The 19,974-nt window shown below is 39.6% G+C and overlaps 1 protein-coding gene across 9 annotated transcripts in view; it reads right to left on the bottom strand.

Moving 5' to 3' along the window:
- exoc1 (exocyst complex component 1) overlaps positions 1 to 19,974 on the bottom strand; it is a 73,868-nt gene that overhangs the window by 9,354 nt on the left and 44,540 nt on the right. For 5 of the 9 annotated variants that reach the window (XM_078217364.1, XM_078217379.1, XM_078217347.1 and 2 more), the window contains 7 exons: positions 18,938 to 19,043; positions 10,822 to 10,985; positions 8,962 to 9,072; positions 6,105 to 6,184; positions 4,177 to 4,414; positions 293 to 476; positions 4 to 203 (listed from right to left, as the gene is read on the bottom strand). In XM_078217364.1, coding sequence (XP_078073490.1) covers positions 4 to 203; positions 293 to 476; positions 4,177 to 4,414; positions 6,105 to 6,184; positions 8,962 to 9,072; positions 10,822 to 10,985; positions 18,938 to 19,043 — 1,083 coding nt within the window. Of the gene's footprint in view, positions 1 to 3; positions 204 to 292; positions 477 to 4,176; positions 4,415 to 6,104; positions 6,185 to 8,961; positions 9,073 to 10,821; positions 10,986 to 15,782; positions 15,828 to 18,937; positions 19,044 to 19,974 lie in introns of all 9 variants that reach the window. The other 4 variants (XM_078217371.1, XM_078217323.1, XM_078217331.1 and 1 more) reach the window with 1 other exon arrangement.

Raw genomic sequence — 19,974 nt, 5'->3', positions numbered from 1 at the left:
CACATTAAGTTTCTCAAGCGGTTGTCCCAGAGAGTATATTACATAAGATTGTAGATGCTCTGTATATTTGTGCTTGGCTTCTCTCCTTTCTGTTTCAAGGCATGCAATTTTAAGACGAGAGAGTGTTGAAAAAATGTGATGAAAATTTTCCATCATCACAACATCTCGTGGAGTCTTCTGACTTTCATTAGCCACTTTTTCAACTGAGAATGGAATACACCATAAATTATCACACAAAAGACACTATCACAAATACAGATCTTATTCAGTTCACATTTCAACAGCCTCTCACCATTGTTGTACACAGCCCGAATTAGTTTGGTGTAGGCCTTGTCCAAGTCTCCCCTGCGCTCAGCATTTCTGAAGATGGATTCTGCCAGTTCTGCAAACTCTTCAAACCCACTAACAAATGGTAGAATTCCAACTTTACTCTTCTTTGATATCTTCACTTCTTCCATTTGTTTAACTTGATTCAACTGAAAGAACATACAAATGGCAAACTAATTCAGCTTTGTGTATTCATCGATCTGAAATCTGGGCATCAGACTGAAGTCTACAATCTTTATGGGAACATAGGAACAGGAATAGGTCATTCAGCCCATTGAGCCTGCTCCACCTTTCAATACGATCATGGCTGGCCGGACAGTTCAATGGCTTTTACACCCACTATTTACATATTGCTAATCAGAACTCTATCAATCTCTGCTTTAAACATACTCAGTGGCTGAGCTTCCAAAGCCCTCTGAGGCAGAGAAACACTTCATAAAATAGTCTTGCCATCGTCGGAACAAGTCTGGTGAACCTTTGTTGTACATTAGCAATTATCTGAATCCCTTATCCACTGCAGAAGATATTGAGGCAAAACAAAAACTCATGAGAAACTCATTGGAAACTGGAGTAACATATATATAAAAAAATAATATATATATAAATATCAATTTTAAATAGTTGTTTGGTAGTACAGAACTTGAGCATTGCTGAAAAAAAGAAACACGCTATCAAAGCTTTTCATTTTGCACTCACCAGAACAGCTCACAAGATAACCAACAGTGAAGAGAACATCAATTTATACTGCATGTCTCTTTCTTCAGCAATACTCAAAATCAATTTTGTTAGCATCAATCTAAAACTCTGACTACTTGCACACTGACTGAAGTTTGTTAGTTCCAGCTGATTTCTTCGGATATTGTTAAAAGGTGTTAAGCTTCCTTCGTTCTATTTCAAAACTTGGAACATTTTTTAATAAACAATTAAAATCTTACATCATATTGTCCAACCAAAAGACTGTCAAAGATCCTTCACTTATTTATGGACTGCATTGTTCAATATATGTTGAGAAAGCTATTTTTTGCTCGACATCAGGCACAACAGAATGAGTGCATCACTTAACTTTTTTAGTTGGAATTATCTGGCAAAAGACCATGTCAGGGGTTTGTCTGAAAGATCTAAAGCCACAGTGAATCTGGGAAGATCTCCTTAGCCACTGGAAGAAGGTAATTCAGGAGAATGCATATCAGGATTTTCTCTGCCATGGATAAGAGGGAAAAACCTCAATAGTTTCCACAGCACGATTTATCTCCCTTCTTGAAGATTGTCACAACTGTTGCGCTCCTGAAGTCAGGGAGAGGTGGGGAACGAAGGGTGGGGGGGTTCTTTCTCTTTCCAAATCCATAAGCTGAGTGCATGGGCGGCACGGTGGCATAGTGGTTAGCACTGCTGCCTCACAGTGCCAGGGACCCAGGTTCGATTCCTGGCTGTGTGGAGTTTGCATGTTCTCCCTGTGTCTGCATGGGTTTCCTCCGGGTGCTCCGGTTTCCTCCCACAGTCCAAAGATGTGTTGGTTAGGTAGATTGGCCAGGCTAAATTGCCCCTTAATGTCAGAGGGACTAGCTAGGATAAATGCATGGAGTTATGGAGATAGGGCCTGGGTGGGATTGTGGCCGGTGCAGACTTGATGGACCGAATGGCCTCTTTCTGCACTGTAGGATCCTATGATTTTATGATATGGGTGATGATGTGAGCAAATGCTCACCAACTTGTTGAGAACAGCAGGAACTCTTCAGAGGGGTCGCATGGTGGCACAGTGGTTAGCGCTGCTGCCTCACAGTGTCAGGGACCCAGGTTGGGTCACTGTCAGTGTGGAGTCTGCACATTCACCCAGTGTCTGCGTGGGTTTCCTCCGGATGCTCCGGTTTCTTCCCACAGTCTGAAAGATGTGCTGGTTAGGTGCATTGGCCATGCTAAATTCTCCCTCAGTGTATCCGAACAGGCACCAGAGTGTGGTGACTATGGATTTTCACAGTAACTTCATTGCAGTGTTAATGTAAGCCTACTTGTGACAATAATAAAAATAAAATAAATAAATCATGCATTCATCATGACTAAAAAATTTGATTCCGTAAACTATGAGGTTTTGGGGATTATCCAAAGATTTGGATGTTCAAGAAACTTCATCAATGTACTGCAACTGCTTCATAATGGTATCATTGCAACTGCCTTGAGTGGGAGTGGAAACACTTGCCTTCTAAGTCCAGATCAACATTAAGCAAGACTGAGATAATCCTCATACTATTTCTAATCTACCAGACAGTACCTATTCACCTCATCAAAGGTCAATTGCCTTTTGGTTTGAGCATTAAATACCACCTAGATGGATAACTCTTCAACGTTGGTTGCCTCAGTGCCAAAAATGCACATATATACAGAAGGTTGTGGAAGCCAGGTCACTGAGTGTATTTGAGACAGCGAGAGATCGGTTCTTGATTGCTAAAGGGATCAAAGGTTATGGGAAAAATGCAGGAGAATAGGCTCGAGAAACCTATCAGCCATGACTGAATGGCAGAACAGACCTGATGGGCGGAGTGGCCTAATTCTGCTCTTATATTTTATGCGGCTGACTGCAGTGTCATTGCCCACTCTGCAGATTTACAAGCCACTCTTGACCTCTCCAATACTGCATACATGAGACTAAGCATATCCTGTTAACATTGCCAAAACGAAACTCAGATCAACCCTCGCCTTATCAGCCAAATATTCCACCTCCTAAACATGTTGAAGGAGATATTCTGTAATATGTTGAGCTCTCTCCATACTTTAGCAGTCTCTACTCTCAAAAGGCCACAATTAATGAGGAGATCCAACACAGGATCAGCTATGCCAGTTTAGCCTCCTACACACTATGCAGTGAGTGTTGGACAACAAAGAGTTCTGCAAGTCAACTAAAGTATAGTGTAGGGGCCGTTACCACACTCTTGTACTGCAGTGAGATCTGGAGTATCAGTGACACATAACAGCGCTAGAAAATTTTCATCAACAAAGCCTCGCCAGTGAAGCCCACATCCTGTGAACTAATTTTTAAAAACCTTTAGATTAAATGGGAGGATCATTGAACAAATGGTAGTATCCTTCTTGAAGCCGGCTCCACAAGCACTCAGACAAAACTCCTGAAAGGGAGTAGGATAGCAGGGGCCTGGTAAGAGCTCGTTTGGAGAGTCTGCACAGACATGAGGAGCCAAATGGCCTCCTCCTTCCCTGTTGGGATTTTGTGGTACATTAACCAGCTGAATCCCACAATCAAGTAAGGCTAAGATTAATTCCCAGTTTATGTGGAGTTAGCTAAAATCAGTTGTTAAGGGGATGCCAAAATTTACCTCAGTGTCCCTGGATTAGGGAAGGAAAATTGGGCAAAGCTCCCACTCTCAATCACTATTCAGTGGCTCGAGTTCAATATTAAAATAGTCTTCCAAAACTCATCGACGAAGGATGATTCAATGGGTCAGATGCTAAAGGATGTGTTGCACCCAGAAAATGTACCCCAAAAGAAGCCAATATCTTCAGTAGAGAAAACTGGCAGTAAAAAAATTGAAATACATTTCTAAAATAGCAACAGTCCATGACAGCGAACAGAATAACAAGTAATTTTCTTATGTTACTTTGAGAAGACGCTGCCCATCATACAACTCGCTTATTATCCACTTCATGACATTTAGTTCTGTTCCTTTTTAAATAGATTCTAAACTAGGAAATAATTTCTGTGCACATCTCTGGTTATGGATAAAACCTGCTGGGCACAATACTTATGAATTAAATGCAGCCAACACTATCAGGCATAACTTGAGGTAATAAATTATTTGTTTCAGGTAAAATTTTCTTAAACAAAAAAAAATTAACACTTACAATGCATTTATCAAAATTCCTCTTGACTGTTACGAGGACGTTTCCTAACGTGGTACTGAGAAAGGAAGCAGGATCCACATTCTCTGCTGTCCAAACGTGATGGCTCATTTTCACCAACATATACAACGAGTTAAAGCTGTCAATCTTGTCTCCAAGTGAAATGAGGTTGTTTAGCTCTGGCTCAATACAGCGGAAAACTTTTATCATCATTGATCGAATAATGCCTGCTTCCTCTTTTCTGCAATTATATACAATGTGGCTTATCAACACACAATTAAACATTGAAAGATTCCTCCACACACAACTCAATATTCAGCCCTTTTGACATAGAAAACCATTAATATTAGTTTGCAGTTCAAAAGGACACAAATGAAAAAGATAGTGCAGCTATTAGATGATTTATTGATCTTCTGAAAACCTATTGTAACAAATGTACTTGGGATAAAAGCTGTAAAAACAGACTGAACAACTTTCTTCAAGATAAAGTACAAATCAAATCCAAAGTTATCCATCAAAGCAAAGCTAATTTATCTTTATAGCTCACACATTATGCTTTGTAATGAAAAAGTACAACAACGAATAGGGCATTTCTGTTTCAATTCTAATCAGAAATCCAAACATTTGAATATGCATAATACACTGATAATCACTTTACATTTTGCTGATTGACAGTTAATGCTCAGTTTGATCTAGAAAAGTCAGTTTATTTATTAGTCACAGGTAGGTTTACATTCACACTGCAATGAAGTTACTGTGAAAATCCCCGAGTCGTCACACTCCGGCACCTGTTCGGGTACACTGAGGGAGAATTTAGCATGGCCAATCCACCTAACCTGCTCATCTTTGGACTGTGGGAGGAAACCCACACAGACACAGGGAGAATGTGCAAACCCCACACAGACAGTCACCCAAGCCAGGAATCAAACCTGAATCCCTGGCGCTGTGAGGCAGCAGTGCTAACCACTGTGCCACCGTGCCGCCCCACTGCATGTGATTTTCCAAGGTTGTGTGTTTAATTAAATAGACCATTTCTCAGAAGTGTGACTAGTTTACAAAATATGCTAAGAATAGATTTTGGTTGAGAGTTGTTTTGGTATGCTGACATGCTTTGTTCTGTAAGTGATCAACTAATTCAGATAGGGTTTTAGAACCTACTGACAAAAGGATTTGTATCATCTGTCTATTGTACGGATCCAGGAAACAACACCTGGGATCACTGAGATCCTCCACATCTATAAGTTTTTGTTTGATTGGAAGTTTTATTCAATTGCCTTTAGTCTCAGTCAAACTGCAAAGGGTATCAACAAGAACCAGATCACCTGTTCTCAGGCCCAGATAGAGGCTGAAGATTACTTGAGTCAATCAAACTCCACATACAAGTTGTATTAAGTAAGGTTGCATGCAAGTTAACAAAGTGTGGCATTCTTTTGATATTGTGTATCTGATGAGAAAATGTGAATTAAAAATTCTACAAAGATACAAGTTCTACAAAGCAAATGCTGTGCTATCTTTGCTTTTGTTTAACAGCTACTCCTCATAACATTGTTTTATGATTCAAAGCTGAAGTAATGACCTGATAATGATTATTCTACCACTGTCTGAGATCAAAAGGCAGCTCAGAAACGAGGGCAAGGGCTTCTGTCAACTCCAGGGGTAAGTACAAGATGATTAAATTATTACAAATAAAATATTTCATGTGCCTCATTTCTTTTTTTTTTTACTGGGGCGTATGCAGCACACTCGTTCTCCATGGCCATTTAACAAAGTTCTCACATTGCCATTATCAGGCGATCTTAAATTTGATCAGAGACCACAAAATAAAGTCCTGGAGGGTAGCTGAGAGTTTCCTCTCAATAATTCACAAACCACAGAAAGTTTTCATTAATGTTATTGCCAAGCACATTGATAATTCCAGATGCAATACTTACTCCGATGGCACTGAATGCCTGTCTCCCAAAAGGCTATGTTGCCGAGACAGAAGTCCCCCATCTACTTCAATGGAGTCTGCCTGATGTTATTAATAAAAGACAAAATGACATTAATATGCTACAGGTCATTCTATTTAAGGTAACTTTAACATATATTTGATTCTTTTAGATTTCCCTCCTGGGCCCAGCTCCAAATGTGAGGTAATGCATTTTGGAAGGTCTAATACAGATAGGAAATATACAGTAAATGGCAGAACCCTTCAGAGTATTGATAAGCAAAGGGATCTGGGTGTACAGGTCACACTGAAAGTGGCAATGCAGGTGGAGAAGGTAGTCAAGAAGGCATATGGCATGCTTGCCTTCATCAGCCGGGGTAGTAAGTTTAAAAATTGGCAAGTCATGTTGCAGCTTTATAGAACCTTAGTTGGCTGCACTTGGAATATAGTGTTCAATTCTGCTCGCCACACTACCAGAAGGATGTGGAGGCTTTGGAGAGGGTACAGAAAAGATTTACCAGGATGTTGCCTGATATGGAGGGCATTAGCTATGAGGAGAGGTTGGAGAAACTTGGTTTGTTCTCACTGGAGCGACGGAGCTTGAGGGGAGGCCTGATAGAAGTCTACAAGATTATGAGAGGTATGGACAGAGTGGATAGTCAGAGCTTTTTCCCAGGGTGGAAGAGTCAATTACTAGGGGCCATAGGTTTAAGGTGCGAGGGGCAAGATTTAAAGGAGATGTACGAGGCAGATCTTTTACACAGAGAGTAGTGGGTACCTGGGACTCATTGCCGGGGAGCGGTAGTGGAAGCAGATATGTTAGTGACTTTTAAGGGGCGTCTTAAGAAATACATGAATAGGATGGGAATAGAGGGATATGGTCCCCGGAAGGATAGGGGGTTTTAGTTAAGTCAGGCAGCATGGTCGGTGCAGGCTTGGAGGGCCGAATGGCCTGTTCCTGTGCTGTAATTTTCTTTGTTCTTTAAACCTTGCCTCCTAAGATTCCACCATTGATTACTATGCTTATACACTAAGGGCTTCGAAGATATAACTTCCTAGTCATTTTATCTGTTTTCTTTTGTCCCCTTGTACTGTTGCGCACTGGAGAGAAACAGAAACCTGCCTTCAAGCAACTGAGAATGCTGCTCTCGAGCAAGGAGATTCACATCCTCAGAATTTATCACATTCTGAATGAAGTGCTTCCTATCTCATTTTGTTCCACTCTTCATTAACTAGATTTCCATTGACTCAATTTAGAAAGGAACATCAGCAGCTGTAGCGTGAAGGATTGGACTGAGGGGGCGGGGGGGGGGGATAGAGGAAATTACAACAAAAAAACTGCAGATACTGCTTTTAAAGCCAAGGATGGTCATAGAGAAAAGGAGTCTGGGATTATCCTTGCCATCCAGGTGCCTGGCACCTCACCCGAATGAGTACGTATCCTTGGTCATTTCAATCCTAATTTTTATAGTGGTGGCCCATTTTGGCAGAGGACAGTGAGGCAAGTAGAGCTTGATGTATTTAAGCCAGGCCTCACAATGGATGGTTAAGCCAGCTGTGCGCCACATACATTAATGTCTTCCTGCTTGAGGCCCTAGCAAGTGAAAATGTCCAGGATTGGGGAGAGTGAAGGTTTTGTTGAGCATTGAACATGGGGTAGGCTGTTGACACTGGCCTTAACAGTGATTAACATTAGGGTGAGCAGGTGTGGATGAAGAGTAAACTGTAAACATGGCTAGTATAGTTTACATGGAAACGAAAGGAGAGCTGAAATTCGGATTGAGATGAGTAGTCATTCAGTGCAGCACCAGATATATTGCATTTAATATTTTGATAAGACTAAGATGAAGTCACAAAATATTTAACAATTTGCACAAATTGTACCACCAATTAATCAAAAAACAGATCAAGTCATATGGTTTAAATGTTTTCAGCATAAATGTTACAACATATGCTGAAACTGATATGAGTATAAAGTTGCTAACACTTTATATTTCTCCCTTTCCAATTCTTTGTAACTCGTGGTGTATACATCTGTTTTCATGTCTTTGCTGAACTTCCAGTAAAGCTTTATTATTCAAGAGAATGATTACATGGCGCTATCTTTATTGATGAGCAATGCAATTTTAATGGTTTCAGACAACTTGCATAATACAAAGGAAATGCATTAAGTTCGTAAATGACTAAATCACTAAATTCTATTTTAAACTTAAATAGAGCACATTAAAAGGTTAGCAAATTCTTTAACAAATCTAATAATTTTAAAAGTTCTTTCTGAAAATTGCAAATGTAACGAAAGAAAAAACTGTTTGCTGCTGTATCATAGAATTCTATTGTGCAGAAAGAGGCCATTTGGCCCATTGAGTCTGCACCGACCACAATCCCACCCAGGCCCTATCCCCATAACCCCATGCATTTACCCTAGCTAATCCCCCTGACAATAATGGATAATTTAGTCCAGCTAACCCACACATCTTTGGACTGTGGGAGCAAACCGGAGCACCTGGAGGAAACCCACACAGACATGGGGAGAATGTGCAAACTCCACACAGACACTGAGCCAAGCCAGGAACTGAACCTGGGATCCTGGTACTGTGAGGCAGCAGTGGTAACCACTGCACCACTCCTGTTATCAACCACAACAACACTGGTGTTTGCAATTTTCAAAAAGCCACAAGTCTTTAAAGAAAGTAAGCAATGTTATTTTTAGTCAATTATTCAAAATATAACAACCAATTTGGCTCACGGTCTAAGAAACATCATGGTAAAAATAATGCATGACTATTCTCCTTCTTCAAACATAAAAATAGCACCTCTTTCCATAGGTATAGATTTACTTATGTGGTATGAAAAGGCCGTACCATTACAGAACCTGGTAAAGCTGGATTCTGTTGTAACTTGAAGAATTTGCTAATGAAGTCTTGTTCAGCCAAACACAGGGGTTCTAGTTCACTTAGGACCTGCTCAAAAATCTGTATAAAAGGAACAATGTTTAATACCAGACATCATGCTTATCTACAATGAGACTCAATGCTAAACCAATAATGCATGAAGCTGATCAAGACTTTCCTGTGATTAATGAGCTTTTGTGTATTAAGGCAGAATCTTTCGGAAACTTATCACTTTGCTAGCAAAATTCCCAAATAGAAACTGGTTCATTGCCCAAACACATCAAACATTTTGGTGATATAATTATAACTGCTACCCTTGTAAATTACAATCATTTTATTCTTTCATAGATTAAGCCTGATTGAGAGCTGGGGTCTTTCAAAGGGAATAAGTAGTCTGCAAAGGAAAAAGTGAAACCATTTAATCCCTTAGAAGAGACCACAGCTGTCAATCAGGCTTAGAGTCTATGTAAACATTGGGGTTACAAATAATGGAGGTACTTGAGATGCATTCAAGCGTGAAGCAAAAGGTAAATAAACACAGATGACTGGATGCTGAGTAGAAATCCATTAAGTTGTCAATGGAAACCTATTTCAAAACACTGCACAATGAAATTGATGGAGATCAAAGGTTTGCAATGGAACAGAGAGAGTTTCAAAGGTGTCAGAGACTTCAAATAACAGCTGAGTGAATAGTTTGGGGCTGCGTGCATAGCTGTGCAGAAGGAATCCCACTCCCAGTGAAAATTACATCTTGGTCAAAGGATTTCAATGCAGTTTGCTCACACCTGCAGCTGCTGACAGAGAAAGAGAAATCTCTGCTGCAGAATGAAGTGCTGCAGTGATATTAAAGGTTGCCAGGTGACCAAGGGGCATGGAGATTAAAGTGACCTGACCACTTCAAAGTTTCATAGCAGACAGACAGGAATGAAGGTGTTGGTCACAAGGTTGCCTGAAATCACCATGCCAGGGGTGATCTTCAGGTCTGCCAGGGCTAGAAGGGGCAGTCCAGCCAGGAGGCTCCCATCCTAGGGGGAAGTGGCGAGGTCAACCCTTTGCCCCCAGCCTGGGAATCATAGAACATTACAGCGCAGTACAGGCCCTTTGGCCCTCGATGTTGCGCCGACCAATGAAACCAATCTAAAGCCCATCGAACCTACACTATTCCAATATCATCCATATGTTTATTCAATGACCATTTAAATGCCCTTAATGTTGGCGAGTCCACTACTGCTGCAGGCAGGGCATTCCATGCCCTTACTACTCTGAGTGAAGAACCTACCTCTGACATCTGTCCTATATACAACACCCCTCAATTTAAAGCTAAATCAACCCCCAGGACCTTGGAAGACTCTCCCTCTGCAGTCTGGCATCAGCACTGGGGCAAACAGCCACTAGATCTATGTCTTTGACCCCCTTTGGGGCCCAAAGTGCCAGGAGGCCGTGCACCTTTGCCACTTCCAAGGCACATGGCCTGAAGGGGGGGGGCTTGGGTAGGGGCATCAGGCCATCCTTATGCCTGTATGGTGCGTGTTGGGGAATGGTTCATTATTTGAATGGTGGGTAGGATGCCCCTCTTTGCTGAGGGGTTTGTGGTCTCCTCTGGTCAGCGGGGATGGGGGGTGGGTTATCATTTCCATTTTTTTGTGGTGGGGGCAGAGGGCCTTAATTGCAGGGCTGGCCAGCAGGTTTCACGAGATTGTCTCTTTTGCATCTTTCAGGTAGGTGAATCCTACTTGACAGACGCCTCCAGCGGCAGCAGAAAACACTTCCATTTTCCCACTGGGGTGGGCACTTAGCCTGAATACGGAAGAATTATGCTGAAGGTATTACCTTATCAAACTTAGTTCTATCAGCCACATCAAGGTCTGATGCAGACATGTTTCCCATATCCAGCAGTGAAGATGACTGAGATCGACGATTCCCTGGCCCCTGAACAGACAGTTTGTTTAGGCTGGAGGTGGAACCAGTAAGTTTTCCAGAACTTCCATGGAGACCTGCAGTTCAATAAATCTAAATCAATGACAGCAACTTCCAATCACATTACTGGAATTCCAAAGTGCACAACTTTATAAGATAGTCCATAAAAATCAAAACATTTTAATGAATCTTCAAGGATAATCCTATTTAATAACTGATAGTGCATGACTATTCATTATGAATATTTGTTCATTACCATCTATTAAAATAAGCTCAACTACACACATGAATGCAGGTTTCTGAGGGGTAATCTTAAATATAATAACTTCCCTATTGAAATTTAAGAAACTAAATAGTCAAAACGTTCAGTTAGGGAAAGTTTACTTACAGTTTTATAAATATTTTAGCTGTGCCACCAAACCAAAACTATCATAACATATAGCAGTCAGGGTTTTGAGAATGCCATTCCACCTACTGAAACTTATCTTTACAGTATTACACCAGGAATTCCTACAGTGCAGGAGGCCATTCGGCCCATCAAATCTGCACTGGCTCTCTAATAACATCTTGCTCAGGCCCAGACCTGTCCTATGCCCATAAACGGACATATTTACCCCATCAATCCCCCTAACCTATACATTTTGGGACACTAAGAGCCAATCTAGCATGGCCAATCCACCTAACTTGCACATCTTTGGACTGAGAGGAGAAACTGGAACACCCAGAAGAAACCCATGCAGAACTAGGAAGGATGTGTAAACTCCACCCAGTCACCCAAAGCTCGAGTTAAACCCAGGTCCCTGGTGCTGTGAGGCAGTGGTGCTAACCACTGTGCCACCATGCCGCCCTGTCCTATTATGGCATCTAATTATATCTTAAATAATTCAAATGCTTTACATTTATTTACCTGGCTGATAGACTATTCTTAATAGATCACTGAAATAAGAATATTTTCTTGATACAGTCAAATATCCTTTATCCACACAACTGAAAGCTGAACACATCCAAAAATAAACCCTAATGTGAGCTATCGTGAACCTTTGAGTGGGAAGTCTGCTACCCGAGCCAACATAATAAAATATAAGGCAAACTTATGAAACAAAAAACAATGCTGATGAGGCAGATGAAGCTGGAACAACTATTCAAGAAGGCTCCCCCAGCAGAGTGCATCTACACTCTGAACCCTATAGCATATCACATCCCAAATTTAAAAATATCTGAATACTGAGGAGAAATCTGCACCAAGGATTTTGGATTAAGGATACTCAACTTGCACCTATTCTGAATTTACGTTGCACAATTTATACTTGCGTCCTCCGAGTCTACTTTCTTTTGCCTAGTCTGAGGTAATAATTTTGATGATGTTATGACTGACACGGATTACTTTGCCATTAGATCTGTCCTTAAATAATTATTCTTGACCATGTCCACATTATTAAAAAAGACAGTTAAACATTGAATTCAGTTAAAATAAAATTACACACATTCATCTACAATCTACTCATAGTACAAAGTTGCTTAATTCAAATGAAAGATCATTAGATTTGAAAAAAATCCTCCTTGCTGCATCTTCCTCTAATTAATATAATTGCCAAAATCATTATTTAGTGCAAAACAGACTTTGAACTGGGAGGAACTTAGTCCAGAATTTCAACCCAAGTTTTCATTACTATCAGTGTCCAGCTTCCCTTCGAAGACATAAGGGCAACTCATTCCCCGGAATTGTACTTGACAGCTTTTTGAATAAAATTAAATCAGTGAGAGACATTACCTTGAAAAATATCATGCTGCACTTTACATTTGATAACTATCAGCTCTGAATATAAAGTTTTGCTTCCTCATTCCACTGACCCATAAGATAACAGTTTGTACCATGTGAAACTGCACATCTATTACACATCACTGAAGAATGTGTCACCTCACATGTGTCGCACATCACTAAAGAATTTCGTTTAACTGGATTAAGACAGGGTAGATTCAGAAAGAATGTTCCTGATGGTGAGGGAGTCCAGAATTAAGGGTTGAAGTTTGAGAATAAGGGGTAAACCTTTTAGGAGTGAGGTGAGGAGAAATTTCTTCACCCAGAGAGTGGTGAATCTGTGGAATTTACTATCACAGAAAGTAGTTGAGGCTAAAATGTTGAGATATTTCAAGAAGAAATTATATATATTTCTTGGGGCTATAGGGATCAAGGGACATGGGGAGAGAGAGGCGGGATCAGGATATTGAATTTGATGATCAGCTATGATCATAATACATGGCGGAGCAGGCTTAAAGGGTCGAACAGCCTACTCCTGCTTTTATTTTCGATGTATGTTTCTGTGCAATATTGCCACATTTGTAGAAGCAAAGAAAGAAAAGGAATGAATGGTCTACTATCATCCTGGATGGAGTTTCCAGGTGCTGTAAACAACCTGAGAACAGTTATTACATTATACATCTATATAATGTTTTGTTGAATGAGCACAGCATAACAAAGTTCTCCTAGATCCCTGGCTCACGGTGGTTCCAGTTAAAACCACCAAAGACTTGCACACACATTATTCTATGTGTAAAAGAGTCATTCCTTGACTTAAGTATGAAATCAGTATTTACATTACTTGCTTTTCTCCTAATGTTTAAATTTTACACCCAAGCTAGACAAATATCACAGTATAGTATTCCTTCTCAAGTCTAACACCACACTTTGGAGCCATACCAAAATGGCATATCCAAGTATCTGACGTAAATAAGGCACTGTACCAGGAAACGCTCTCAGCGTTTTTGGAAAAAAGATCAATAAAGCCAAACCAATACATTGGAATATGAGCCACAAAATGTAGACAGGGAGAATTGAATGGCTGGTAGATAGCAGCGGTAGGTTGAGGCATAATCAAAGAAAGAATACAATATCAGCGGCACAATGGATTAGCACTGTACTCATTCTTCCTAGTTTGAGAATGCAACCCACATCAATGAGGTAACTATCACTTCGCAATGAGTGTAATGGTTATATATGCTTGGGTAGTCTCAACTCAGTTCTTCATGGGTGCATGGGCAAAACACAAAAACATTTTGCAAAAGCCAAGACATTGTTATTATGCTTCAAAGTTATCTATAACTAATTTTAGAAACAGTTCTTTAAATTGTCTAATGTAACTTTAATAGGATTGTGGAATAGGATCAAAATGCAAACACAATTTGCAAATTGATTTGTCGCATGTCTCTGCAGGATGGAAATACATTAAACTTATGGTTCCTAAACAATGCTGACTTTATAGCGGGTCAGTTCTCTATTAGTGCATATTTTCGTGACCACAGTATGGTCTGACCTCAACTCATTAACTGCAAGACAGTTTATGACTTTTTTTGTTAGATCATGACTTCAGTGTTTCATTACGTTATATTTATCAGTACAGAAGAACTAATGTAGAAGTCCACTCTAATACTTTACTTTTACCCAGATCAAATATTGATTGTTATACCGAAAATAAAATGGAAAGATCTACTGTATTCATATTTGATTTAAAATAAATAACTTGCATTTATAGAGCACCTTTCCTGATTTTAAGGTGTCCCAAAGTGCCTCACACCCAATGAAGATCATTTGAAGTGTAGTCACTGTTTTAATATCGAAAATGGGCAACCAATTGGTGCATAGACAGGTACTACACATAATAATAAATTGGAAGATAATGGTTTTAGTTCTATATCTAATTTCTACTTATATAGCTTGGTGTCATACTTTGTTTTATAATGCTCCTGTGAAGTGTTTTAGGAGCTATACAAGTGTCTTACAGTGCTATATAAGTTGTTGTTGTTGTTAGATGTTGGTTGAGAAAATAATATTGGGCTGATTGGGGGAAAAAAAACTTGTGCGTGCTTCTTTGAATAAAGATCTGATGGCTTTGAATAAAGCCATCAGATCTTTCACAGCCATCCAAAAAGACAGATGGCACCTTGGCTTATCTGAAAGATAACACCTCCAACAATGCAGAACTCCTTCAGTATTGACAGGATAGTGAGCACTGATTGTGTGGCTCAGGTCTTGAGTGGGATTTGAACCATCAGCCTTCTGACTCAGGAATCAGAGTCCAACCACCGAGGCAAGACTGACACTTCCAGTATTAAACTTGAGGAACCTGGTTCTCTTGGCAGGGATTATGCCACAAAATTGACAGCTCCAAATGGAGGAAGAGATATATATTCTATAGCCATTGCCAGTTCACATTGTTCTGGCTCTATCCTTGTGAAAGGCTCCATGGACTGGACAGAACCTCGTGCGCATGTTTTACATTACGGACACTGATTGCACTTGCTGCAAAGAGGAAACTTTCATCCTTGGAGTTTGGACTGGATTGTAACCAAGCTCAAAGATGTGAAAGCAATGCTTCAATCACTGCTGTTTAAGACTGTATTCAAAATGTTTTCTTTTTCAGGAATTTAAAGTTAGGTGCATTATAGCTCAAAAATTCATGCCCAAAAATAATTTTATAACAATTACTTTTACAAATCATTAGAAAAAAAGCTGTGTTTAAGAGACCCAGAAAAACTTCACAAATGAAACAACTCATGAGATATTCAAAACACAAACAAAAGTTTAATAATAAAGAAGAAGAGAGGTTGGATATAATGTATCACATATACTTCAAAGCTAACGTCTTAATCTATGCAAATAAGAATGTCACACCACTTAATGTATCTTCTTAAAAGCAGGGAACTTTCATTATCTTTTTTTAAATCATCAATTTCCACTAACCTGCTTAAAATTATATAAGATTCAGATCAGTAAGCCATTATCCAACATATTACAGCTAACCAAAAATAATAACATTTTCATGATGTTGGAACACTTTAATATTAGACAACAACTTGACGAAGGAGACAATACTCACTCTCTAGATCTTGTTTGACAGCACTCTCTTTTCGAGGAAGTGTAGCTGTATGAGATTAGGTTGCAGGCATTGAAACACAAATATAGGTTAGATTATAGGCCTGTAGCACAAACCGTGTAGATGAATGACATTTGTTAGGCACTAAGCAGACAGATAAGCACATGCATGCAAAGCACAACTATGGTGATGTTATTATGTATATTAGCCAAGCTTGGTGTTATATAAATATATATTTCTCTTTCCTGGTTCCCTTAGCAGGTATTCCTGACAATATCGGGAATAGAACATGTTACTTATGCTACAATTATAGCTATTAGAGATGATCTGGAACACTAAGCATGAAAGATAAAGAGATTTAACTGAGGTTTTTTAAAAATGATGATGGGTTTTGATGGAGTGAAATGAGTGGGTTTGGAAAGGTAGTCTAATGGGCTTCTCATTGCCATAATATTCTTGTGTAATAACATACACTGAATCCTCTGTCCCAAGAGGAAATCATTTATCTTTTTTAATTCCATCATGGTCGTTTATTCCACCATTTCTATTGGTATTCTGTTCACATTTCTATCATTCCTCACTTGTTAAAAAAGTTGCCTAGATTTCCTTCAACAGTCCTAGCTGACTCCTCGACCTTTTGTCTGACAGAGAACTTTTTTCTCCAACCCCGAAAATCATAAATACCCCCATCAATTTTCCTTATTGCCAAACAGCAAAGTCCCAGTAGACATTTTTCCTTCAGCTCACATAGTTCAGTAACCAGCCCCATTACTCTCCCATGGATGTTAACTAGTAAGGCTACTTCAATCCTATAATGGAGACAAAAGTTAACACAGTAGTCCATAAGCAGTATCATACAAAGTCAGGTACAACATTAACATCATCTCCTAAGACTTGTAGCTCAGCACTTCATTGTTTTTTTTAAGCAATTGTAAATACTGATGTGACAGTTTTATAACCAATCGATCAAAACCCTCAAACTTCCTTCCTGCTGGTACTTCAGGCAGGTTGCCATATAATATGTACTCTGCAGCCTCACTTGTTCCAGCTAGTTTCATAGGAAATTCTAGAGTATTGATTCACCAGGATGATGCCATGCCAGGAATAAAAGAAAACTAGTTATGAAAGTAGACGGAAGACATGGAGACTCGTGCTGAGGCAGACTTTTAAAACTATGCATGGTTTTGACAAAATGAATTTGGATTGAATATTTATTCTGGGAGTTTATGATGAGTGGAGGTGGGATTATCAATATAAAGTTATTAAAAAAAAGAATGATGAGAGGGATTAGGAGAATTTTTATTATGTTCTTAGAGAATGGAGTACTTTGTTACAGTTTAAAGGACAAACAGATAATCATTAAAGCAGTAGGCAGCACATAGCTATGGAAAGCAACTCGGACAGAAGGATTAGTTTTAGGTTGGTTCAACATTGACAAAGGGTGAACTAGTCCTTTTCTGTGCTCGAAAAATCAATGTATGGTTCACTTTACATTTCATTCAGTATCTCTCTGCCCATTTACCTAATCTACCCAGATCCCTTTTGGTTATTCACATTCTTTGCATCTACTCTAACTTGATGTTGCCTTGGGCAAAATTTTGCTCTCCAAGTCATTTATAAAATTACACTGAACATCATTTCAATCCAGATACCTGTGCAGCTTCACGACCAACAACTTTTACTCTGACATCTTCCCACTGGTACTACTGGGGAAGCGATGGCCTAGTGGTATTATTGCTAGATAATTAATCCAGAAACTCAGCTAATGTTCTGGGGACCCTGGTTCGAATACCGTCACGGCAGATAGTGGAAGTTTGAATTCAATAAAAAATATCTGGAATTAAGAATCTACTGATGACCATGAAACCGCTGTCGACTGTCGGAAAAACCCATCAGGGTCACTAATGTCCTTTAGGGAAGGACATCTGCCATCCTTATCCGGTCTGGCCAACACGTGACTCCAGAGCCACAGCATGTGGTTGACTTTCAACTGCCCTCAGGCAACTAGGGATGGGCAATAAATGTTGGCCAACCAGCAATGCCCATGTCCCACAAATGAATTTAAAAAAAAACTTATTCCACTTCTATGCTTCTCCACGCACCACTATCCCTTGCTGATTATCCTGATGCCAATTCCCAGTTTCCCTTTTAGCAACTTTTCCTGAAGAACAGTGCCACTCCACCTCTTCATCTTTCCAGAAACACATGGCATTCCTCATTCAGCTTTCTTTAGTTAAGTTCCAGTAAGTCCTAGGATACTTAGTAGTCTTCTTTATACTCACTTTTAACTTGCATATTTTGTTTCTTGCGTTCATGCATCTACATATTGGCACATATCTATATTGCTTTCTGCAATAACTTGAATCCTTCCTGCTGGTCCATACAATTATCATCTCTTTGTTTTCAGCTAGTTTTCTTCCTTATGTGTGATGTGCAGTTACTATAGCTCCAGCCTTTGTTTTTTGAGGAACTCAATTATTATACACTTCATGTAAGTGTATTCCTCCTAGGTAGTTCGAACATCCAGGCTTGGTCATATCTTGCATGTCACACAAGCCAGTTTTCTTAGCTTTCCCAATTGCCATCTCAATTTAAAGCTACTTCTCTTCTTCTTTGATTGAAGAGATGCCAGTATATCAATTCAATTAGATTAGGAAATAAGCAAAAGATGGACTGACTTTCATGCAACATCTAGTTATATAAAATACTTTAAACATTTAGTCTGACAATAAACTTCTGATCAATTTATTGATTGCAAAGATGGAAAAACATTCTAAAATGAATTGTTAGACTATATCTGCATTTTGCAAACTTCACAACATGGCCCATTATTTGGCCATCCAGTTGAATTAATTTATACGTTCAGTTTTTATTATAATTAAGATGCCACTTCTCAGCCAATCTATTGCAAATATGGTACAGGCAAATCAAAAAGTGAAGCAAGTTTCCCTAAATATGAGTAAATAATGGAATCACACCATGCAACTTCTAAAAGAAGAAAATACCAATTATATCAGGACGATACCAGCTTCACCCAAGACGCACTAGCCTTTCTACAAATTTCTTTGCATTTCTAAAACTCAGGTCCTAGGCACTGTTTACAAAGGACCTTAATGAGCAGGATAGTCCCCTGCTAATATAGATAGGGATAGACTTACCAAACTTCTTTCCTTCTTTTGATGTGCCAGTCATCTTGATCTTTGCGACCTCAAAGAATTCCTTAATTTCCCTTTCATATAATCTGGAAATATAGTCTACATAGTTCTACAAAGAAAAAAGGTTACATATTCATTTATTTAATATACTCTGTTCTGCTGAGCACTGTGAAGTTAATATATATACACACATATATAAAAGCATATATTTGTTATATATGTTTATATGTGTAACCTTTAACAGATACAAAAAGAGAATCTGGCAGCAATATTCAGTTCCTGGAGTTTAAGGGGGTCAATTCTCCCATCTCGCCGCGCTAATTTTTTAGCATGGCGGGCCGGGAGAATCGCGTGTGGACCGATTCACGCATGCTGTTTGTACTTCTGTTTGAGATGCTCATCCGATGGTAGTGCTTCACTCTATCCATCCCCTTTATGGCTCAAAAACATAATTTCCAAGAGAGTAAAAAATTGCGGGAGTGGGGTTTGGCTGCATTTAGAGTAGTGTGCAATTCTTGGCACCAAATCACACAATCTTTGGGGGAACACCACGACGCTTGTCACATCTGCAGGTCACGACCCCCACTTTGAAAAAGCCTGGTCTAAGAGATTTACCTCCTGCTCACTTGATCCTATTCCCACAAAACTGCTGACTATCTAATTTCCATCTTGGTTCCCATATTGGCTGGGATCGTTAATGGTTTTCTCTCTTCATGTGTTGTCCCTCTCTCCTTTAAATCTGCCACCGTCTTAAAAAAAAAAGTTACCTCATTACCATTGCAAACCAGTACCCTATCCCAACTTTCTTTCCTGTTCAAAGTCCTTCAAAATGTTGTCACCTTCCTAATTTGTGCCCATCTTTCCTGGAATTCCATGTTTGAATCCCACAAAGCAGCCTCCACTCTGCCACAGTAGCAAAATTAGAGGCCATCCAACATGGGCAGCATGGTGGCACTGTGGTTAGCACAGTGGTTAGCACTGCTGCCTCACAGCACCAGGGACCTGGGTTCGATTCCTGGCTTGGGTCACTGACTGTGCAG

The sequence above is a fragment of the Mustelus asterias genome, chromosome 1 (assembly GCF_964213995.1).
Source record: "Mustelus asterias chromosome 1, sMusAst1.hap1.1, whole genome shotgun sequence".
NCBI classification, from domain to species: domain Eukaryota; kingdom Metazoa; phylum Chordata; class Chondrichthyes; order Carcharhiniformes; family Triakidae; genus Mustelus; species Mustelus asterias.
Note: the sequence above shows the minus strand (reverse complement) of the source record. Positions and strands in the feature narration are given on the sequence as shown.